At 45.1% G+C, this 24,673-nt stretch overlaps 2 protein-coding genes across 2 annotated transcripts in view; both read right to left on the bottom strand.

Annotated features, from left to right (window-relative positions):
• Positions 1–7,184: 7,184 nt before the first annotated feature.
• Positions 7,185–10,190, bottom strand: LOC310869495 (uncharacterized protein). Its single transcript, XM_083780261.1, has 2 exons — positions 8,188–10,190; positions 7,185–7,843 (listed from the first exon to the last, which is right to left on the bottom strand). Exons 1-2 carry the CDS (start codon positions 10,181–10,183, stop codon positions 7,749–7,751), a joined length of 2,091 nt encoding a protein of 696 aa, XP_083636387.1. The 5' UTR covers positions 10,184–10,190; the 3' UTR covers positions 7,185–7,748.
• Positions 10,191–16,131: 5,941 nt separating this feature from the next.
• LOC310868706 (uncharacterized protein) overlaps positions 16,132–24,673 on the bottom strand; it is a gene marked incomplete at its 3' end in the record, with an annotated part of 15,228 nt that continues 6,686 nt past the window's right edge. The window contains exons 6-9 of the mRNA XM_083779162.1: positions 24,257–24,388; positions 19,032–19,255; positions 16,958–18,638; positions 16,132–16,149 (exon numbers count right to left, since the gene is read on the bottom strand). Coding sequence (XP_083635288.1) covers positions 16,132–16,149; positions 16,958–18,638; positions 19,032–19,255; positions 24,257–24,388 — 2,055 coding nt within the window. The remainder of the gene's footprint in view (positions 16,150–16,957; positions 18,639–19,031; positions 19,256–24,256; positions 24,389–24,673) is intronic.

Here is a 24,673-nt window from a genome sequence, read left to right on the forward strand (position 1 = left end):
ATACTTCTGAATATCCATATATCCTTGCTGTCAGGCAGAAACCTATTATCTCCATATTCTAACTTTTAGTTTTTCCTTAAATGAATGCCCCATTAATCAATACTACAGTGTCACAGAAAATAATCAAAAGTAGCAGATCGACAAGCTTGAAACTTTTATTTATTTATTTATTTCATTTAGGGACAATGCACATGAATCAACACGTCATCAGAGTTAGCCATAAGCACATTTTCATCTGTAGTCCCTGAGCAGGCTCTTAAAAGTGGTTACACATAGTATAGGGGCAGAACAATTACAGGGAAAAGACCTTCAGCTCTCACTGGACCGGTTCGCAGCCGAGTGTACGGCGGCTGGGATGAGGATCAGTGTCTCCAAATCTGAGGCCATGGTTCTCAGCAGGAAACCGGTGGATTGTGCAGTCCGGGTAGGGAATGAGGCATTACCCCATGAGGTGAAGGAGTTCAAGTATCTCGGGGTCTTGTTCACGAGTGAGGGGAGAACGGAGAAGGAGATCAGCCGGAGAATCGGAGCGGCAGGGTCGGTATTGCAGTCGCTGTACCGCACTGTTGTGACGAAAAGAGAGTTGAGCCAGAAGGCAAAGCTCTCTGTCTACCGAGCAATCTTCGTTCCTACTCTCACCTATGGTGATGAAGTGTGGGTCATGACCGAAAGAATAAGGTCACGAATACAAGCGGCCGAAATTAGTTTTCTTCGACGGGTGGCTGGCATCTCCCTTAGAGATAGGGTGAGAAGTTCAGTCACACGAGAGAGACTCGGAGTAGAACCGCTGCTCCTTCGCCTGGAAAGGAGTCAGCTGAGGTGGTTCGGGCATCTGGTTAGGATGCCTCTCGGGCGCCTCCCTAGGGAGGTCCTCGACGCATGTCCCACTGGGAGGAGACCCCGGGGCAGACCAAGGCGCAGTTGGAGGAAATACATAGACTCACTGGCCTTGGAACGTCTCGGAATCCCCCAGGAGGAAGTCACTAATGTTGCTCTGGAGAGGGAAGTCTGGAGCTCTCTGGTGGAGCTGTTGCCCCCGCGACCCAACTACGGATAAGCGGTTGAAGATAGATAGATTACAGATTTGGTTTGCTTTAAGCCACTCCTTAAAAGGTTCAATTTGAAGGTCAAATTGTCGGAGGTCTGTAGGGAGACTATGTTCCAATGATGGCATTTTGACCATGTCCATCTGCTACTATTGAATTTGTGTGTGTGTGTGTGTGTGTGTGTGTGTGTGTGCGTGCGTGCGTGTGTGTGTGCATATTTTACTGCGTGCGTGTGTGTGCGCAATCTTAATCTGCAAATAAGTGTCTTGTGCCAGTGTTGTTGGTATGTATTGAAGAAGGTGTGTGAGGCGTGCTGTGTGCGATTGTGTGAGAATAGCTGCCTCTTCACGGGCCACATAAATCTGTCAACGTCCCTCTCTCCTTATCGCTCTCTCCATGACCTTGCCCGTGAAGTGTTTTACTGTCAGACCTTTACGACAGTGAAATGTAGACAACGTACACTTGATCTGCATCCTCCCAGTTAGTCGAAATCCCACGGTGTACACATTTATAAGGGTCAAAAACACAACCGGCAGCAATTGTGCAGCAAATGATTGATTGTCGCACGCACGCACGCACGCCACGCACGCACTTTGCTTTGCTGTGACCGTCATGGAACAACTGCAGACATCAATTCATCAACCATATACTGAATTATTATTATTATTATTATTATTATCATGATTATTATTATTGCTATGTTTTCATTATTTCTGACAATTACCAGTTGGCATAAAGAGCTGATCACTTCAAAGACTAGAAACTTGGCAGTGAACGACGGACTTGGCAGAATGAATCTGTCCTCATTCTGTGCTGTGCAGTGCACTCCTCCTCCGCTCTCTCTATTTTAGAAACAAAGTTATCAAGAGAGTTTGATCCGTGCCTCCCCATGGGTCAATGTCCAAGTGTCCTAGAGCAAGACAACCCCAAATTGCTCCTAATGATGAGCAGGTTTCTCTGTCGGCGGCGGCGGTGTGTGAATGTGTGAGTAAATGGATGACTTTATTGTAAGGCACGTTGTAAAGTTCTTTGGATGAAGGCAAGATATTAAAATAGGGTGCATTTTGCATCCCAAAACGCAGTTTATAGTTAATGAAACAACGACCTCTGCATCCACGGGATGCACTACTACGGCACTGTTTTTTTATTCTAGTTTATTTTGCTAGCTTTAGTTATAATAATTATTTCTTCTTCTGTATTCTACATGAATTTAACCACATTATAACCATATAAAATTAAATGGGAGTTAAATGCTGCAATTTGTAAAAAAAAAAAAAAAAAAATGACTCGTAATGTCGTTGTATTGGGATAAAATGTCCCTGGGACTCATCTAAAAGACCATCCCTGCATCCCGGGACTCATTACATTGAAAACCTATTTACATCACTGTAAGGTGCTATGAATGCACTACTGACCACGATACTGACATTGTATTTACCATTCACTGTGTAGATGGTAGTGGTTGTGTATTTATTGTACACTGTAATGAGTGTATACATCGACCGTCCCTGGAAGATACAGTGAAGGTGAAACTCATAATTTAAAACCAGTCCTTCCTGTTGTTTCTGGATTTAGTAGGCCTAGACAGCAGCATGCAGTCACGTAGTGTTGCATAACTGTTATACACACAGTGCTAAGAATGTTTTCACAAGTCATTCAATTGAATGTTTGTTCAGTCTATTGTAAGGTTATTTAGTTAGTACACAGACAGACAAAGGGTGCATTGGCATTGCCCTGTCGCACATGGAGGTGGGCAGAGTAATTCATGTAAAAGAAATATGACTGTACTGCAAAAAGTAATTGTATCTAATAATCATTATAATAAACAATTAACCTTCAATTAAGCGGACAATAGAATTAACATTTTACAGTTTAAACTGCCATAAACTACCTAATGAGTAATGATGAGCAGATGGCTGATGATGGTGATTCTCATTTTGGATTAACCCCACTACACCAGAAGGACATATGTTCATGCCTTTTTTACTGTCTTTAACACAGAGAGGGCCGTGTTCCAGCAGGCCTACATGTGCCCAAGACCTCCTGGGTGGCTGCAGTCCTACAGGCAGGCAGGCATGTTCAAACATGTGAGATGACACAGACACTCTCATACGCTTGGTTTTCATTCAGGCATTTTATTTTCTATTTTTTTGCTCCTCTTGCAGAGCCTCTGAATAACACACACATTCCAACGTTACACAACCCAATACAACACAGCAGAATATATGATTTTTCTCCTCTCTCAGTTGCCAAACTCAACGTCAGGACACACATGTACCTGCCATGCAAACTGCAGCCTGATGCACACAATTGTTGTACGCAGTGTTGATTTCGTCGACTGAAACTAAGACGAAAAATGTTCGTCGACTACCTTTTTTCACTGATGAAAACTAAATGGAAACTAAATGAAAACTAAGCTATGGTGACTAAAACTAAGACTAAATATACTGACAATTTCGTCAACAAATTAAAAACTAGATAAGGGACTAGTGGACAAGAGATCCACTATAAGACATTTTACAATTGTTGCATGCTGAAATTAGCTGATCTACAAGCTCACAACAAGCTTGTAGATGGGCTATTTTCAAGTGTAAAAGTGTAAAATGGGCTATTTCCAAGTGTCAAAACAGTCATTATGACGGCATCAAGCCCCGCTAAAATACAATTTAGTCGACTAAATCGTAGACTAAAATCTTATGACATTTAGTCGACTAAAACTAGACTAACACTAAGACATTCCAGGTGACCAAAATGTGACTAAAACTAAATGAAAACTATTCCAGAGACTATGACTAAAACTAAAATAAAAATGTGCTGCCATAAACAACACTGGTTGTACGGAGTATGAATAATTGCTGCATGCTGTGTGCAGCAATGCATGTGCAACAGCATTTCTCCACTGTCTGTTGGCTTCCCTCTGATGCTGTTACTGTTCTCTGCTGTGCGTTTCTGTATAGACTCCAGGTGGAAATAAATCAGATGAAGATCGGTGAGGCAATTAAAAAGTCATCAGATGCAATATTGATTCAGAATCAGATTACTGTCATCAATTTCCTTTCCTTTTACATGCAGCACGGCCCTTAATTGTACAATTATGCATTATACACGAATTACACGCATGTACACATGCATGTGCACGTAAGGACGTGCGCACGCCGCACACATGCATGCCCACACGCACACACACGGTTAAAACAATTCATAATAAGTTGATTGGCCCAGCGCTTACATAAAACAGTAAAGTTACAACAACAAAGTCATTCGATTAGCTACCTTATTTTCAGTATTTGCCATAAGTTAATTATAATTATAAAATTCTTACATGTTAGTATCAGTATGTAGGTTAATGGCACAGTTTCCAGCCATGTACGTAGGAGGTTCACAGGGTTTGTTTTTTTTACCACCTGCACTGGGTTGGCAGTTGGCACACCTTCAGAGAGTGAGGAGTTAATCTCATCGGTGCATTCAAGCTGCCATAATGCCTCACTCAGCCGTATGGAATTTAGGAGGAATTTATTTTTCCCTCAGGCAATCAGAGCTCTGAAGCCATCTGTCTTGAACCTGTAATTATTTTCTCACCAACAGAGCACACGTTTGTGTAACCATTTTTCTCTGCACTGCACAAATTGTTCTTTAATTATTGTATATAGCTCAGGGAAGTTTTACACCATAAATGTGTTCCTATTGGGGGGCATGCGTTACGTGGCCGGTTAAGACTCACAAGTCATATTAGTCTTGCCGAGCCATGTGGTCCATATAGGGCTGGAGCGTTTGTCCTGTTTCTGTAGCGTGATCTGGCTTGACGTAGCTACAACCAGGGTTAATTTCGTATCGCCACTGAGCTTGGGTAAATTTGCTATTTGCTATGCATATTATTTTTGATCAACCGGCTGCATATGTATTAAACGTTATGTCTTTGTTTGCTAATATATTAATTATTAATCCATTTGTAATCTAATATATTCTGTATATTTTCCTCTGGCTGCAACACACAGAGTATATGCAATTCATTCTGAATTGTTTATATTATTGTTTATATGCAGTGGTGGCCGTATGTTTCAATCATTTCAATTGAAACGGGCCTCGAGCCTCCAGGGGCCTTCTTTTGTAAAAAATAAATAGTATAGTAGTATTAGTAGTAGTAGTAGTAGTATTCATAGTAGTAGTAGTAGTAGTAGTAGTAATTGTAATTGTTCCCACTTCCCAGTGTGTGCACTCACTGCACTAACAGCGCTGACAGTTGCGATTGCATCATTGTATAGCCTATGCTGCCTTCCAGTTATACCTTAAAGTAAAAAATTGTTTAATCAAGCAAGCTGCTTTTGTGTATTTTCTACTTGGCTGTGTATGCTGTTCATGCTTTGAACAATTATTAATTATTAAAATTATGACGTCATGAACGGGGTACTACACCAATGCCTTTGTATTTTATGATGTTTCTTTGCATATAATTTACAGCATGGGTGCCCAAAAGGTAGATCGTGATTGGACTAGTGTTGAGCCAATTGATCACCATAGCAACCCCAGCCTAGGCCTGATTAGGTAAATTCCCAACACTTGCTAAATCCTCCAAACCTGTATCTTGATTGGAATCAATCTCCACTCACACTCATGCCTCTTTTACACGGCGACCATCTCCAGATAAAACGGCAAAGTCCTGTTGCGTTCTCATTTTTTATTGACCATTTATACGACAACGCTCACTTTATGAAAACGCTATAACGTCACTAGGTGGCGGTAACGGGCTGCCAAATAGACCAGTCACCCACGTACAAGAAGAAGAACCCCTTCACGCAACCCAGAGCATGCAGGCAGAGCGCGCCACGGGATGGTTATATATTTTATAATACATTAGGCTACATAAACGCTGCTGTGGCTGCCGCCTATCACAAGGCTTTTTATTTACATCATGGTTTTACATTCACCATCGCTGATGAGCAGCGCTTTGTAGGCGAGGAGGGAGGCTTGTTCAGGAACTCCATTATATCTATGTATGGCTCTGCATTAATGTAATAAACATATGCACTCTGAGCCAACGTGAGCCATGATGTCATAAGTTTTGCAGATTCACTTACACGGAGAAGGGATAAAACGGCGTTCTCAAAGATTTCCACTCTGGGAGGTGGTTTCACTTTGTTGCGTTTTCACCTCCTGAAAACACCGTTCTTGTCTAAATGGACCACAGCAAACGATAATTTACTTTGCCGTTTTCTATGAACACCATCCTCCTGTAAAGACCACCTCAGTCACTCACACTCCTCTCAGTCATGCAGCTACACAGACACATCCCAGGCACACTTTGGTAGGCCTATAGCCCTGTCTGATTATCGATTATTATTTATATTTATATTTATATAAAACAACGGCAGGTTACACTTTTTTTGTTGTTTTTCTTTGTAATTATTTGTTTGGTCCAAAATATTGTGTGTGTTGTCATGATTTGTCACGACAAGACTTGGCTTCGTACGACGCTTAAAGGTCTTTAAATAAATACTTTCTGGAAAGTCTATGAGGAAAATGCATTGAGATTCATTTCCTGGGCCACTCATTGTTCTGAAAGGGGGAGGGACTGCGACGCTCTATAGTAGGCTACATTTTGAATCAATTTTCAGCAATGGGATAATACTTTTTTGGTGGATCTTGTTGAGCTGGTCATTTTGTGGGCACCCCTGATTTACACCATTATACAGATTTACACAATTTTTACCGAACACGTTACACTTTATTATTTTTAGTACCATCCTTGTATTAGAACTTGTATTACCTGTATTCTTACTCTTATTTATTATTTATGTATGTTGGACATTGTTTTCTCATTCCGGTGGGTTCCGCAACAGGCTACAGCAGCCACACCAACATTTCACTGCACATATTTAAGTACTGTAGGTCTACTTGCATGGGCATGTGACAAACACAGTCATGAATATTTTGGCAGGACTGTGACTCTGCTACCATCTTGTGGTCAGATTGGAACTCTCCACCAGAACTGTCCAATGACAGTCACTCTCACACTTTGTAAACTCATTACAATACCTTACCCTTACCAGTCCACTTTATTTGACAGAATAGAACTTGCAAGACAAATAAAAAAACACAGAGGAAAAACGAAAATAACAAACTACCATTTAGAGATAGGGCAACAAGTTAACATAAAGACGTTTAATAATAATAATGCATACCACCTCAAAGGTAAACATTATGGTGATGTACTGTCAGGTACTCAACAGTGCATTTTATACAGAAGCTGAAGAAACTGATCCCAGGAAAAACTGCAGTTTAAAACGAACTCTTTCGCTCTGCACTCACTCCACATGATCAGATCTGGACATTTCCTGGAGAGTTGATCATGACACAACTTGCGTGAAATATTTCAACTCAGAGATTAGAGACAGGCCAGATTTTAGTCTTAGTTAGAATTAAAATAGGAAATAAAATCCTGCAGGTTTATTATAGAAAATATGAAGCATTATTTGGAGTCTGCCCACAACCAATGATAATAGTGTTAAGCATATTTATAATTTGAGTATGGCTAAATCAGTGCTAGTGCATACAATGGTGAAACACAGGTTGATACTCTGAGCTGATGTTCCATTGTGTGTGCGTGCGTGTGTGTGCATGTGTGCGTGCGTGCATGCAAGTATATTTTGTGTGTCAGCTAGAGTGGGTTTAGATGTCTTCATGGCTGCTTCTACCGTTGTCCAATCAGAGGGGGTTGATGCCACTGAGGTCACCACTAGGGTCACCTCCCCGGCCCCCAACCCCCGTGGCCAACCAGTGTTGGACCCCAGGACTGGCACCTAGAGAAAGAGAGAGAGAGAGAGAGAAACAGAGAGACAGAGATAAGACACAAAACGGAATCAAGACCCCAGGACTTGTTTGTGTTATCCGTTTAGCCTGAATGACTAGTATTCAATCAATCAATCAAAGAAACAAACAAACAAACATGAACTTAGTAAATTAACTTAGTATACAAGAATAAAATGTTGACCCCTTATTTCCCAATCATGGAGATAATAAACATTTGATTCATGTTCGATCAGATAAAACTATATTTGACATATGTAACACAGACATTGAGGTGTGTGGGTGCGTGCGTGCATAGGTGCTCGTGCCTTGGAGATGTACAAAGATGTGCTCGTACCTGCAGCCTTGTCCTGGCTCCTCTCCCTCCCTGCGGCCGAGATGCTCAGGGCCGTCATCTTGCACACGCTGATCCGCTCCCTGGGGCCCCCTGTGGCCCCACTACCCGCGATTGGCCCATCACTGCTGGTAATCACCCTCCCCCCTGTGACGTTGGTCCTCACCACGCCGCCCACGCTGCTCATGCGTCCGGTCGCTGAGCTGTATGTGGGCTTCCACTCCCCGCTGCCCGAGCTGCCGTACCTGGCCGGACTGGTTACCCTGAAGTTGCCGGGGACTCCGCTGGCGCTGAGCCTCCCACCGCTGCTCGCGCTACTCAGTCTGGCACCACTGCCCACGCTGGTACTGAGCCTTCCACTGCTCCCTGCGCTAGTGCTAAGTCTGCCTCCACTACCTGCACTAGTGCTCAGTCGTCCTCCACTACCTGCACTAGTACTGAGTCTGCTACCACTCCCTGCGCTAGTGCTCAGTCGCCCTCCACTTCCTGCACTAGTGCTGAGCCTGCCACCGCTCCCTGTGCTAATACTCGGTCTGCTACCACTCCCTGCGCTGGTGCTCAGTTGTCCTCCACTACCTGCACTAGTACTGAGTCTGCTACCACTCCCTGCGCTAGTGCTCAGTCGCCCACCACTTCCTGCACTGATGCTAACTCTTCCATCCCTTCCTGCACTAGTGCTGACTTGCCCACCGCTGCCTGCGCTAGTGCCGAAAGTTCCGCTAGTTCCTGAGCTTGTGCTGACTCTTCCACCGATACTGGTGCTGCTCGTTCGTCCGATACTCGAACTGTAGAACTTGTAATCCCCACCGCCAAATCTGCCCCCTGGGCTGAGTGGTGTGGGGCTGAGTGCTCGTTGCCCAGCCCCAGTTACACTCACCCTGACTCCGCTTGCTGTGCTAGTTTGCGTGCTGCCACTACCACTTGCTGTACTGGTTACTGTACTACCACTTGCTCTACTGGTTACGGTACTGGTTACTGTACTACCACTACCACTTGCTATGCTGGTTAATGTACTCCTACCACTTGCTGTACTGGTTTGCGTACTACCGCTAGCTATGCTGGTTAGCGTGGTACCAATACCACCGGCTGTGCTGGTTAGAGTGCTACCACTACTGCTTGCTGTTTTGGCTAACGTGCTACCACTAATCTCTGCTGTGCTTGTTAGTGGGCTGCTAGTTGCTGCTCCGGTTAGAGTGCTAGGATATTTTGTGCTGGTTAGCGTGCTACCACTACCACTTGCTGTTCTGGTTAGCATACTACCAATACCACTAGCATTTTTGATGAGCGTGCTGCCAATACCACCAGCTGTGCTGGCTGGAGTGCTACTGCTTACTGTTTTGGTTAGCACGCTACCACTAGCACTTGCTGTTTTGGTTTGTGTGCTACCACTATCTTCTGTGCCGGTTGGCGTGCTACCACTTGCTGTTCTGGTTAGCATGCTACCAATACCACCGGCTGTGCTGGTTAGAGTGCTACCAATACCACTTGTTGTTGTTGTACCCTCTGCTGTGCTGGTTAGTGTGCTACCACTACCACTTGCTGTTCTGGTTAGAATGCTACCAATACCACCTGCTCTGCTGCTCAGTGTGCTACCACTACTACTTACTGTTCCAGTTATAGTGCTACCGCTACGATCTGTTGTGCTGGTTAGTATGCTACCGCTTGCCGATTTGGTTAGCATGCTACCAATACCACCGGCTGTGCTGGTTAGAGTGCTACCACTTGAATTTCTGGTTAGCATGCTACCAATACCACCATCTGTGCTGGTTCGAGTACTACCAGTACCACTTGCTGTTTTGGTTAGTGTGCTACCACTACTCTCTGCTGTGCTGCTTAGCATGCTACCAATGCCACCGGTTGTGCTGGTTAGCATGCTCCCAATACCACTGGCTGTGCTCGTTAGAGTGCTACTGGTTGGTGATTTGGTTTGTGTACTACCACTACGATCTGCTGTATTGGTAAGTGTGATACCAGTATCAACTTCTCTGCTGGTTAGCATGCTACCGCTACCACTTGCTGCACTTACTGCCCCAGTTAGCATGCTACCAATACCACTTGTTGGTTTTGTACTCTCTTCTGTACTGGTTAGCGTGCTACCAATACCATCAGCAGTGCTGGTTAGAGTACTACCAATACCACTTGCTGTTTTGGTTAGCATGCTACCAATGCCACCGGCTGTGCTGGTTAGCGTGATACTGCTACCACTTGCTACACCTGCTGCACTGGTTAGCATGCTACCAATACCAGCTGCTGTGCTCGTCCGCGTGCTCACACTCCCACTTGCTGCACTTGCTGTGCTGGTTAGCGTGGTACCACTTGAATTTCTGGTTAGCATGCTACCAATACCACCAGCTGTGCTGGTTAGAGTACTACCAGTACCACCTGCTGTTTTGGTTAGTGTACTACCACTACTCTCTGCTGTGCTGCTTAGCATGCTACCAATGCCACCGGTTGTGCTGGTTAGCATGCTGCCAATACCACTGGCTGTGCTCGTTGGAGTGCTACTGGTTGCTGATTTGGTTTGTGTACTACCACTACGATCTGCTGTACTGGTAAGCGTGATACCAGTACCAACTTCTCTGCTGGTTAGCATGCTACCGCTACCACTTGCTGCACTGGTTAGCATGCTACCAATACCACTAGCAGAGCTGGTTAGTGTGCTACCACTACCACTTGCTGTTTTGATTAGCATGCTACCAATGCCACCGGCTGTGCTGGTTAGCGTGCTACCGCTGCCACTTGCTGCACCTGCTGCATTGGTTAGCATGCTACCAATACCAGCTGCTGTGCTCGTCCGCGTGCCTACACTCCCACTTGCTGCACTTGCTGTGCTGGTTAACATGGTACCACTTGAATTTCTGGTTAGCATGCTACCAATACCACCAGCTGTGCTGGTTAGTGTGCTACCACTACCACTTACAGCTCCAGTTAGCATGCTACCAATACCACTTGTTGGTTTTGTACTCTCTTCTGTGCTGGTTAGCGTGCTACCACTGGATGTTCTGGTTAGCATGCTACCAATACCATTTTCTGCACCTGCTGCACTGGTTAGCATACTACCAATACCAGCTGCTGTGCTGGTTTGCGTGCTCACACTACCACTTGCTGCACTTGCTGCACTGGTTAGCGTGGTACCACTTGAACTTCTGGTTAGCATGCTACCAATACCACTAGCAGAGCTGGTTAGTGTGCTACCACTACCACTTACTGCTCCAGTTAGCATGCTGCCAATACCACTTGTTGGTTTTGTACTATTTTCTGTGCTGGTTAGCGTGCTACCACTTGCATTTATGGTTAGCATGCTACCAGTACCATCAACAGTGCTGGTTAGAGTACTACCAGTACCACTTGCTGTTTTGGTTAGCATGCTACCAATTCCACCGGCTGTGCTGGTTAGCGTGCTACTGCTACCACTTGCTGCACTGGTTAGCATGCTACCAATACCAGCTGCTGTGCTGGTTTGCATGCTCACACTACCACTTGCTGCACTTGCTGTGCTGGTTAGCGTGGTACCACTTGGATTTCTGGTTAGCATGCTACCAATACCACCAGCTGTGCTGGTTAGATTACTACCAGTACCACATGCTGTTTTGGTTAGTGTGCTACCACTACTCTCTGCTGTGCTGCTTAGCATGCTACCAATGCCACCGGTTGTGCTGGTTAGCATGCTGCCAATACCACTGGCTGTGCTCGTTAGAGTGCTACTGGTTGCTGATTTGGTTTGTGTACTACCAATACGATCTGCTGTACTGGTAAGCGTGAGACCAGTACCAACTTCTCTGCTGGTTAGCATGCTACCGCTACCACTTGCTGCACCTGCTGCACTGGTTAGCATGCTACCAATACCACTAGCAGAGCTGGTTAGTGTGATACCACTACCACTTACTGCTCCAGTTAGCATGCTACCAATACCACTTGTTGGTTTTGTACTCTTTTCTGTGCTGGTTAGCGTGCTACCACTTGCATTTCTGTTTAGCATGCTACCAATACCATCACCAGTGCTGGTTAGAGTACTACCAGTACCACTTGCTGTTTTGGTTAGCATGCTACCAATGCCACCGGCTGTGCTGGTTAGCGTGCTACCGCTACCACTTGCTGTGCTGGTTTGCATGCTCACACTACCAGCTGCTGTGCTGGTTTGCATGCTCACACTACCACTTGCTGTACTTGCTGTGCTGGTTAGCGTGGTACCACTTGGATTTCTGGTTAGCATGCTACCAATACCACCAGCTGTGCTGGTTAGAGTACTACCAGTACCACTTGCTGTTTTGGTTAGTGTGCTACCACTACTCTCTGCTGTGCTGCTTAGCATGCTACCAATGCCACCGGTTGTGCTGGTTAGCATGCTGCCAATACCACTGGATGTGCTCGTTAGAGTGCTACTGGTTGCTGATTTGATTTGTGTACAACCACTACGATCTTCTGTACTGGTAAGCGTGATACCAGTACCAACTTCTCTGCTGGTTAGCATGCTACCGCTACCACTTGCTGCACCTGCTGCACTGGTTAGCATGCTACCAATACCACTTGTTGGTTTTGTACTCTCTTCTGTGCTGGTTAGCGTGCTACCACTGGAATTTCTGTTTAGCATGCTACCAATACCATCAGCAGTGCTGGTTAGAGTACTACCAGTACCACTTGCCGTTTTGGTTAGCGTGCTACCAATGCCACTGACTGTGCTGGTTAGCATGCTACCACTACCACTTGCTGCACTGGTTAGCATACTACCAATACCAGTTGCTGTGCTGGTTTGCGTGCTCACACTACCACTTGCTGCACTTGCTGTGCTGGTTAGCGTGGTACCACTTGGATTTCTGGTTAGCATGCTACCAATACCACCAGCTATGCTGGTTAGAGTACTACCAGTACCACTTGCTGTTTTGCTTACCGTGCTACCACTACTCTCTGCTGTGCTGCTTAGCATGCTACCAATGACACCGGCTGTGCTGGTTAGAGTGGTACTGGTTGCAGATTTGGTTTGTGTACTACCACTATGATCTGCTGTACTGGTATGCGTGCTACCAGTACCGGCTGCTGTGCTGGTTAGCGTGCTCACGCTACCACTTGCTGCACTTGCTGTGCTTGTTAGCATGCTACCAATACCACCTGCTGCTCTCGTTAGAGTCTTAACACTACTACCACTTGCCGTGCTGGTTAGCATACTAACACTACCACTTGCTGCACTTGCTGTACAGGTTAGCGTGCTGCTACTACTACCACCTGCTGTGCTGGTTAGTGTGCTAACACTACCACTTGGCACACTTGCTGTGCTGGATAGTGTGCTAACGCTACCACTACCATCTGCTATGCTGGTTAGCATGCCACCACTACCACTTGCTTTGCTGGTTAGTGCATTACCATTACCTCCATTGCTAGCTCCCGCAGACATGCTACCAAATGTAGCAGCTGCGCTACTGTCCCTCACAGCATTTGTGGCCTCTGTGGGTCGGCTGTCTCTGGAGCCTTTCTGACCTCTGCTGAATGCTTCAGCCTCTCGCTCGTCTTTTGTAGACAGAATGTATTTCTCAACTGTTACTGTATTCAACCTCCTATGCATGTCAGATGCACAACTCATAAACAATTCGTCGTCATCTTCAGCATTGTTTTGAATATCACCTGAGCTGTCCTCGGGGTCAGAGTCCTCGGGGTCAGAGTCAGTATAGAAGTTTTGCACTAACCATTCATAAGTCTCTCTAATTTCCACTATATTAACATGGGTTCCCTTCTGTCTTCTTCCCTCTGCCCCTGTTGGTCTCTCTGTGTCCACCTTTGTGTTTGCTGTGATAATTGTGGTTTCTGCCTCTGGGAGCGTTGCGTTATCCAGCTCAGACACAACCTGTTCAATAAAAGCCTCTGTCTTTGTTCCCTGACTCACTCCGTCTACACTACCACTCGATGTTGTGGTTAGCGTGCTACCAATACCACCCACAGTGCTGGTTAGTTTACTACTACCATGTGCTGTACTGGTTAGTGTAATACCACTTTCACCTGCTGTGCTGTTTAGCATGCTACCATTACCACCTTCTGTTCTTGTTAGCATGCCACCAATACTACCGGCACTGGTGGTTACCGTGTTACCACTACCACTCACTGTTCTGGTTAGCGTGCTAGCAATACCACTTACTGTACTGGTTAGTGTGGTACCACTAACACTTACAGTGCTGGTTAGCACGCTAGCAGTACCACCTTCTGGGCTGGTCAACATGCTACCAATACTGCTTGCTGTTCTTGTTAGCATGCTACCAATACCACCTGCTCTGCTGGATAGAGGGCTAGCACTACCGCTGGCTGCTCTGGTTAGAGTGCTACCAGTACCACTTTCTTTGCTGGTTAACGTGCTTTCAATACCACTCGCTGTACTGGTTAGCATGCTACCAGCAGTACTTTCTGTTCTGTGTAACATCCTACCAGTATCACTCACTGTACTGGTTAGCGTGCTATCAATACCACCTGCTCTGCTGGTTAGCGTGGTACCACCACTTGCTGTGCTGTTTAAGATGCTAGCACTGCCAGTCGCTAAGCTGGTTAGCGTGCTACCAATGCCACCTTCTGGGCTGGTTATTGTGGTACTACTACCACTGGCTGTTCTTGTTAGCATGCTACCAATACCACCTGCTCTGCTGGATACTGTGCAATCACTACTGCTGGCTGCTCTGGTTAGGGTGCTACCAGTACCACTTTCTTTGCTGGTTAACGCACTTCCAATCCCACTCGCAGTACTGTTTAACATGCTACCAGTACCACTCACTGTACTGGTTAGCGTACTACCAATAACACTTTCTGTGCTGGTTAGCGTGGTACCAATACCACCTTCTGTGCTGGATAGCATGTTACCAAAACCACCTTCTGGGCTGGTTAGTGTGGTACCAATACCACCTGCACTGCTGGTTAGAGTGGCACTACTACCGCTGGATGTTCTGGTTAGCATGACACCAGTACTACCTTCTGTTCCGGTGAGTGTGCTACCACAACTGCCACCATTTCCTGTGCTGTTTACTGTGTTGCCACTAACACTCATTGTACTGGTTAGTGTGGTACAAATACCACTTACAGTGTTGGTTAGTGTGCTAGCACTACCGCCTTCTGGGTTGGTCAGTGTGGTACCACTACCATTGGCTGTTCTGTTTAGCATGCTACCAATACCACTTGCTGTGCTGGTTTGCATGCTAGCACTACCACTCGCTGTACTGGCTATCATGCTACCAATCCCACCTGCACTACTGGTTAGCGTGCTACCACCACTCGCTGTGTTGGTTAAGCTGCTAGCACTACCACTTGCTGTGATGGTTAGCGTGCTAGCACTACCGCTGGCTTCACTAGTTAGGGTGCTACTAGTACCACTCATTGAGCTGGTTAGCGTGCTACCAATACTACCTTTTGGGCTGGTTGGCGTGGCACCACTACCACTGGCTGTTCTGATTAGTGTGCTACCAGCAGTACTTTCTGTGCTGGTTAACATGCTCCTAATCCCACTTGCTGTGCTAGTTAGTGTTCTACCATTATCACTTACTGTGCTGGTTAGTGTACTACCAATACCACCTTCTGGGCTGGTTAGTGTGATACCACTACCACTGGCTGTTCTGGTTAGAGTGCTACCAATACCACTTGCTGTGTTGGTTAAGATGTTAGCACTACCACTCGCTGTATTGGTTAAGATGCTACCACTGCCACTCACTGAGCTGGTTAGCATGGTACCACTACCGCTGGCTGTTCCGATTTGTGTGCTAACAGCACTACTTTCTGTGCTGGTTAACATGCTCTCAATCCCACTTGCTGTGCTAGTTAGTGTTCTACCATTATCACTTACTGTGCTGGTTAGCGTGGTACCACTACCACTGGCTGTTCTGTTTAGCATGCTACCAATACCACTTGCTGTGCTGGATTGCATGCTAGCACTACCACTCGCTGTACTGGCTATCATGCTACCAATCCCACCTACTTTGCTGGTTAGCGTGCTACCACTTGCTGTGTTGGTTAAGATGTTACCACTACCACTCACTGAGCTGGTTAGCATGGTACCACTACCGCTGGCTGTTCTGATTAGCGTGCTACCAGCACTACTTTCTGTGCTGGTTAACATGCTCTCAATCCCACTTGCTGTGCTAGTTAGTGTTCTACCACTATCACTTACTGTGCTGATTAGCGTGCTACCAATACCACCTTCTGGGCTGGTTAGCGTGGTACCACTACCACTGGCTGTTCTATTTAGCATGCTACCAATACCACTTGCTGTGCTGGTTTGCATGCTAGCACTACCACTCGCTGTACTGGCTATCATGCTACCAATCCCACCTACTTTGCTGGTTAGCGTGCTACCACCACTTGCTGTGTTGGTGAAGATGCTAGCACTACCACTAACTGTGCTGTTTAGCGTGCTAGCACTACAGCTGGCTTTGCTAGTCAGGGTGCTACCAGTACCACTCGCTGAGCTGGTTAGCGTGCTACCAATACTACCTTTTGGGCTGGTTAGCGTGGTACCAGTACCGCTGGCTGTTGTGGTTAGCATATTACCACTCGCTGTGTTGGTTAAGATGTTAGCACTACCACTCGCTGTATTGGTTAAGATGCTACCACTACCACTCACTGAGCTGGTTAACATGGTACCACTACCGCTGGCTGTTCTGATTAGCGTGCTACCAGCACTACTTTCTGTGCTGGTTAACTTGCTCCCAACCCCACTTGCTGTGCTAGTTAGTGTTCTACCAATACCACCTTCTGGGCTGGTTAGCGTGGTACCACTACCATTGGCTGTTCTGTTTAGCATGCTACCAACACTCGCTGTGTTGGTTAAGATGCTACTACTACTACTGCTAGCAATAACAGCTTCTGTGCTGGTTAGCATGCTAGCACTACCACTGGCTGTTCTGATTAGTGTGCTACCAGCAGTACTTTCTGTGCTGGTTAACATGCTCCCAATCCCACTTGCTGTGCTAGTTAGTGTTATACCACTATCACTTACTGTGCTGGTTAGCGTTCTACCAATACCACCTTCTGGGCTGGTAGGTGTGGTACCACTACCACTGGCTGTTCTGGTGCTACTAGTACAGCTCGCTGTGTTGGTTAAGATGCTAGCACTACCACTCGTTGTGTTGGTTAGCATGCTACCAATACCACCTTCTGGACTGTTTAGCATGGTACCACTACCACTGGCTGTTCTGGTTAGCAAGCTACCAATACCACTTGCAGTGCTGGTTAGCATGCTACCAATACCACTTGCTGTGCCGGTTAGTATGCTACCAATACCACTTGCTGTGGTTGTTAGCATGCTAGCAATACCACTTACTGTTGTACTGGTTAGCGTGCTACCACTACCACTCGCTGTACTGGTTAGTGTGCTAGCACTACCACTCACTGTATTGGTTAGTGTGCTAGCACTACCACTTGCTGTGCTGATTAGTGTGCTAGCACTACCACTTGCTGTGCTGGTTACCATGCTACGATTAACACTTGCTGTGTTTGTCTCCTGACTTGCATGGATAGATTTATCCGTCAACATCATACTTTCTCTCTCCATTTGGACCACTGTTTTTAGTGCTGTGCTGGCTTGTGTTTCAGGAATCGTTCTGACAATATTACTTAAGTTATTGACCTGCCCCTTTGTTGAGTCTTTCACCACTTCCTGCAATGTTGCTGACTTTTCAACCTTCTGCAGTATAGCTGACTTTTCTACCACATTCTGCACTTGTGCTGAGTTCCCTTCCACTTGGTGCATTGCACCCTTAACCCCCGCAGATGCAACCTGTCCAGTAATAGCCTCTGCATTTGTCACCTGACTTGTAGTCTGAATAACTCTATCTTTACCTTGCAGATGAGTTGAAATCGCAGTTTCTTTTGGTACTTGGTCCACTGTTTTTACCTCTGTGCTGGCACGTGTGTCGGAAACTGTTCTGATGACTTTTCCTATGTTATCTATCGGCGATTTAGTAGTTTTAATACCAGTTGACTCATCTCTATCCTGGCTAATCTGAGATGCATTCACGTTCACGGTTTTGTCAGTAATTACTCCCACTGAGCTACCTGCATCCAGCATCGTTATTTTCTGGCTACTGATTGTCATGGATTGTCTCCCTGTGCTGTCGACTAGAGCACTTCTGCTGGGTGAGCTAGAGGTGTCTCTTCCATCGCCCTGCCTTTGGTTTCCAGTGGATGTCAGTGATGCACTGATAAGACCACTGGCATTGATCGCTGTCGTCGACGAGCCATCTGGGTGTTCACCATGGATTCCTTGAGCACTTCTCACATCATGAGTTGACCTCGTGGTTGTCACGGTTTGTGACATCGACCCTCCTGAGGTTGCGCTGATGTGGTCTCTATTGATCTCTGCACTGAGTCCTGGCCTCACAGCGTGGACATCAGTGTGGTTAGCAACTAGCTGGAAGGTGTCGTTGGTTGTAGGCCACTCGGGAGAGATGTGATCAGTGGAGCTGTAGTCCAAACTAGAAACACCATTGATGCTAGTTAATGTACAGGGGGGGGGGGGGGGGGGGAATACAATTAATTAGTTTTCTCTTAAGACAAGCCCCCAAATGGGGTAATTTGCATGTTGATTGGTATAGCATCAAATTATATTATGTTGCCTTATTAACCCATTCTGACCGGGCACCCATTTTGGTGTTGGCATCATGTTATGCTTTAGCTATTGAAAAATAGCAGATCTACAAGCTCATATCGCGCCACCGAGTGGCGCGATATGAGCTTGTAGGTCTGCTATTTTTGAAAAATCGAAGACACGTTTAGAATCTGATCTCAGGTCAGAATGGGTTAATAATGAAACTGTCAGGATGTAATAGACATTTCTAGAATCTGATCTCAGGTCAGAATGGGTTAAAATTAATGAAAATGTGTACCAGTTCCCCTGCATGCCTTCCAGCAGTCTCCTGTATTGTCCTATCTCCATCTCCAGCCTGTTCTTAACATCCAGCAGGTTCTGGTGGTCCTCTGCCTGCAGGTCCGAGTTCTGCAGCACCATGTTCAGCTCCTTCTCAAAAGCATCTGCCCTTTGCTGTAGGCGAGCCAGCTGGACCCTGAACCTCTCTCTGACCGCCAACTCACGGCTCTCCAGCAACGCACCCTAGTGAGGACGGATGGATAGATCCACAGTACTAAATTCAGAGGTGGAAAAAGTCCTCATATTTCTTTACTTAATAAAGAGTACGTTTCCGTTACAAGTAAAAGTCCAGAATTCAAAATTGACTTGAGTAAAAGTACAAAAGTATTGGTGTACAGTGCTCATTTTTTATTATGCAGAATGTCCCATTCCAAGTTTTCAAATGTATAAATTAGGGATGGGTAGCCGGCTAGCCGGTTAGCCGACCGTTAAGAAATATCCGAGTATGCTTATCAGCTATACGGTTAATTTGCATAATAATAAATGCGTGTTCTGATCTTAAATCCCTTTATTTTAGATCGTTTTTAGTAATAGTACAACATAAACATTAAAGAGACTGTAGTTGTCACTGTACAATACTTTAATTGCTGTTATTTGCGCCGCCCAGCTTGTCACACTCCAGGCTGCATGAACAGCGTTCAGGCGCTGTTTTCTGCCCCCTCAATGTCCCAAAGTTCTCTGTTGTAATTCAATGGCTAGTTGGCTACAACGGTAGCTTTGCGGTAGTAAAAACTTAAGCGAGTGACAGCGAGACAAGATTAAAACAACATGTCGACCGTATCAATGCAGAGACCTACTTGGCATTATTAAATCTATTGGCCTGGAGGGAGAACGTTTACAGCCGCCGCCGCTTCCTCCTCCAGTCCTCCTCCTCCAATCCGTCTCCCCACACTGGCACGGCTTACGGCTATCAAGTTAGCCATGTGCTATCGATGTTTGAGGGTTTGAGGGTCAGCGAAAAGTCAACAAACTCAGATCTGGACTGGACTTATTTATGTTTTGGACTAGAACCGGCGGACCTCTGTACTGTGGACGCACAGATGCATGCATGCAGATGCGTTGTTTATTAATGATTAAGCCTACAACAATTTATTTATATTGTTAAATGTTGCTTTTTAGTTTGTCTTCTAAAAAGGAGCATAAATAAATGTATACCATTCGTCTACCAACTTTAATTATGTAGCCTATACATGCATATTACATTTGGGGTAGCCTATTAAAGGACCACTTTTCAACCTATCTTCATATAACTGGTCCTCACTAATAATCATGAAAAAATGGTGCAATTTCTTTCTACTCGGTCAAAGGAGGGCTGTGGGCAGTTCAGAAACCGTCTTCCAGTGACATCATCAATGGGGAATACAAGCTAATAGAAACTGCAGGCTTTCTAGTCCTGAAAAGTTGCAATGCGAAAATGTAGATCGGCAATTTTCCAATTGCCGAAATGTACAGTATATGGCTGAAGTGGTTAATGTATGCTTTGTAATAATAATCAAAATGTAGTACAAAGCAACTAGTAACTAAAGTTTTCAAATAAATGTAGTGGAGTAAAAGTACAATACAAAAGTATTGGAAATTGTAGTACAAATACCTCAATATTATACTTAAGTATGCACTCACATCTAATGTGTTAAGTGTTTAGTCAAAGCAGAGAAACTGTCATTTCAAAACGGTCACTCACAAATCACAATGACATAATAGTTCTCATACCATTTTCTCCTCCATATAGGTTGGTCTGACCTTTCGCACGAATTAATCTAAAAGCGCCAAATGTTGCACAGGTCTATACATCTTTGGCCATAGCGCCGTCTAAAAGCGCCAAATGTTGGCGCTTTTATTATAGCGGGAAATATCCCTAAGCTCCTCCACTACAACCACAGAGCTCATATCTAACTCCCAAATTGAGGATGGCTGCATTTTTGCCTATAGTGACCGGCTGTGTGGTCTGTACATACTGTAGTCACCATTGCAGTCACAAGTCTGTATACATATAGTTTAGATACGCACATCCACGGGTATGGATTAGTATATGAGTCTACAAACCGAGTACAATGGCACCATAGACTGTAAAAAATATGGACAAAGCGTTCCCCGGCTCTAACATGAACGTAAAATGAAGCCTGTAATAATATGCTAATTCCTGATGTAAGTCGCCATCTTTCTAGATCCGTTTGGTACCAGCTGGCCATTGGCTGGCTCCGTTTTGGACCAGCTGGTCATTGGCTGCCCAGACAACGAGGCGGGACTTCCCCCCTTCTTCTCCGTTGGTTTTTATTTTGACTCGAGTGGGAGGAGAAGACTCTTGAGTGGGAGGGGAATCCCGATCATAGACTGTAACGGTAGCCACGCCCCTCAGAACATATGCGACTTTATGGTCATTTTTTTAATTAATGGGACCATAATTTTCCAAAAAGAATATCATGACATTAGAAATGAGACTTTAAACTAGTGACTGGAAGAAGAAAGTATTCATGACCATGTTTATTAAGGTAATACAGTCTAGGTGAAGTTGGGCCAAAATACATGGGCCTCTATGGAGCTATGGGGCTTTTTGGGTCCAGTCCAGCACCACAACAGGCCATTATATGAACTACCGATTTCAAATGAGGCTTCACGAAATATCTGGCTGACTGCCCCCCTGAATGGCACACAGTTTGGCTGCTGTATACCTACCACTAGAGAGCGCCCTTAGCTTTCTTGCGCAACAGGTTACAGAAACACAAATGTGATGTCAAAAGCAAAAACTTAGCCTCTAAATGTCAGCGTGTCACATATTTTATTTTAAATACAATGCCTGAATCCTCCTGGCTGTCGTTGCATAAACATTGAGGCGGCACAACATATTGTGCATAGATTCTGAGACACAATAATGTGACTTGAATGATCCAGGTAAATCCACCTGAGGGGGTGTGTGAATGCCAATCAACTGGTATGACCTTTACATTCACAATGGCAGCCTGCTACGACTTGCAGCCAGCCGCACCCATTGCTTCTGAAGTTCCTAGTGCTTTTTCACATCATGGTCGAAGCACAACGTTCTTGATAACCTGATATTCAGCAGTCAGGAGTTTCGATGCCATTTTGTAACGTTGACAGCTTTGACAAGTTCAAAGCGCATTCAGGCTTGTTTCGGTCGCCTGGAGTAAACCTCTAAAATGGGGTCAGGTTCTTGGTGTTTTGAATAGAGGAAGCAATCAGGGGTGTTTCTAGGTTGTATGGTGCCCTGAGCAAACCTACCTTGCCCCCTTTCCCATCTTGTACGATGGGGTTCAATTTGTAAAAGAAGAAAAAAAAGAGAATAAAAGTGGTGAGAGGACGGAACATGTTCTTTAGCTTGGCTCGTAGGCCTACAACATGGTGAAAAGAGACAATGTTGTGCACCTGTAGATAGCCTACATGTTAACCATCATGACAAATCTTTGACAAATTGACAATTTTAGGGACACCAGGTCTAATGTGCTTAACAAACATTTTTAGGTAGCCTACATGTAAAAATGTTAATGCTTTTTTAGTGACCGGTATTCGGTTTTTGGCCAACTGTTTCCATATGTTCGGTATTCGGTTTCGGCCAAGAATTTCCCTTTCGGTGCATCCCTAGTTTTTTCAAATCAAAACTGTATACATTTGCTCACTTACTAAATTAGCCACTCCGACAAGGTTAACTGGCCAGCACGGTTAAATTATATCAGCATTGACATGACGTGCAAATGAGCAAATAGAAACAACTTTTCTGCCTGTGCGACATTGCAGGTTGTTGTCTAATTAGCCCGCGGAACCCCATTTGAAAAGATATGCCAGGGACCCCCATAAGAGAAGACTTTAACGGCTGTAGCAGTTATTCTCAACCCGATTAATTTCAAGGACCCTCAGTTTGACATGCATTCGTCTACGGACCCCATTTAATGGCATTTCTATCTCTGGGACGGTATCCGGAGAACTCGCGGTTTAGTGCATTTTAGTTTTACTTAACCTTCATTTAAATTGCATTGAATTGAGAGAGAAAGAGAGAGAGAGAGGATAGTTGTTTAGAGTTTACACTAGATTAAGTAGTAATGCTAAAGTTTAAACACCAAAGTACCGAAACAATGTAATTGTTTAGCGGTTTAGTGCATTTTAGTTTTACTTCACCTTTGAATTGCATTGAATTGAGAGAGAGAGAGAGAGAGAAAGAGAGAGAGAGGATAGTTGTTTAGAGTTTACACTAGATGAAGTAGTAATGCTGAAAGTTTAAACACCAAAGTACCGAAACAATGTAATTCAAATAGTAAACAATATCCTGCAATATCATTGGTACTATCATTGGTATTCACATACTCACCTTTTTATCATTATCTATCTGACCATTTAATTGCACAAAATAATTTGATCACTTTGGAAATGAACTATAACATCTGTGGGTTTGACATACTACACTAGACGGTTCCCGGGTGAGCAGTATGGGTTAGCGCCCCAGCCCAACAAACCTGAGGCCTTTAGGCCATTATAATCCACCACTCATGAATGGAGTGCCTGGTGCTGGGACTCTGGTGCAACGCACAGGTCCTGGGCCTGGTGAGAGCAGGAGTGGACCTGGTGAGACGTAGGAGGGGCCCGGACAGGAGTCAACCCACAGAGCCTAGTCCTTCCACGCGCCAGAATTTGCCAGTCCCAATCCCGGCACAGTAGTTCCGGAGCAACGGATTGTGTGGCCTTGCTCATTCCCTGATGGACTGATTAAAGGGTAGCTACTGGGACGTAAATCGGGATTTGATCAACCCCGGCTGGGTCGCCTGAGTAAGGGGTATGATGTTGGTAGACCCGAAACCCCTTTGACCTCAGGAAACATCACTGAGGATACGTCCCAGGTGCATCCATGCAATGTCTTTTTTTAGTTACACTGATGAAGATAGCATGTTAGCATACTGATGAAGACATTGATGAAGAATGTTCGATGCGGCTAGTTGGAAAAAATTGTGAGTTCTCCGGTATCCTCTGGGACCCCCAATTTATATGTTAAAATCAATGTTAATTTAAAACCCTAACGGGTTAATTTGGTTTGTACACTCTCAGAGTTACAGACCCATAAGGGTCCATTTGGTTCCTATAACTATCATTTAGCTGGGGACCCCCTGGAACTCCCTTAAGGACCCCTGTGGCGTCCCCGGACCCCACTTTGGGAACCACTGCTCTATGGCACAATCATACCTGTCCCTGCAGCTGTGTGAACTCTGCTTCCAGGTCCATCAGGGTTCTCCGTAGCTCGCTCAGCTGTGATTGGACGTCCTCGGACTCCTCCAGTGAGGGACGCACGTCCTCCTGAGCAGTCAGCATGAACACCTGGAGGATGGGACCGCGACGCCTTTGTTTGTGTGTTTTATTTATTTGGTAATATAACTACAGAATAATACTACTAACAAAATGACAATTGTGGTGGCATTATTTCTGTTTGTCGTATATTGAAATAAATACACACCGTGTAATTCAAGATGCTCTAAAGATCATTTGAATACTACTAAATACAAACATTTAAACATGTACACTGCATGTTTGTTGTGGAATTCCATTTGATAAACCGGCATGCCCCCTTGTTTTGTTTCTTTTTTTTAAAGCATTATTAATTAA

This window comes from Protomyctophum parallelum, assembly GCF_964188405.1.
Source record: "Protomyctophum parallelum genome assembly, chromosome: 13".
NCBI lineage: Eukaryota > Metazoa > Chordata > Actinopteri > Myctophiformes > Myctophidae > Protomyctophum > Protomyctophum parallelum.

What these genes read in the sequence shown, in the direction of transcription:
- LOC310869495 (XM_083780261.1), bottom strand. Translation starts at nt 10,183, where the DNA reads ATGCTAACCAGCAGAGAAGTTGATACTGGTATCACACTTACCAATACA. An exon ending in GAGCCAGGACAAGGCTGCAG is followed by an intron (nt 7,844 to 8,187) that starts GTACGAGCACAT and finishes CTCTTTCTCTAG; the next exon opens with GTGCCAGTCCTGGGGTCCAA.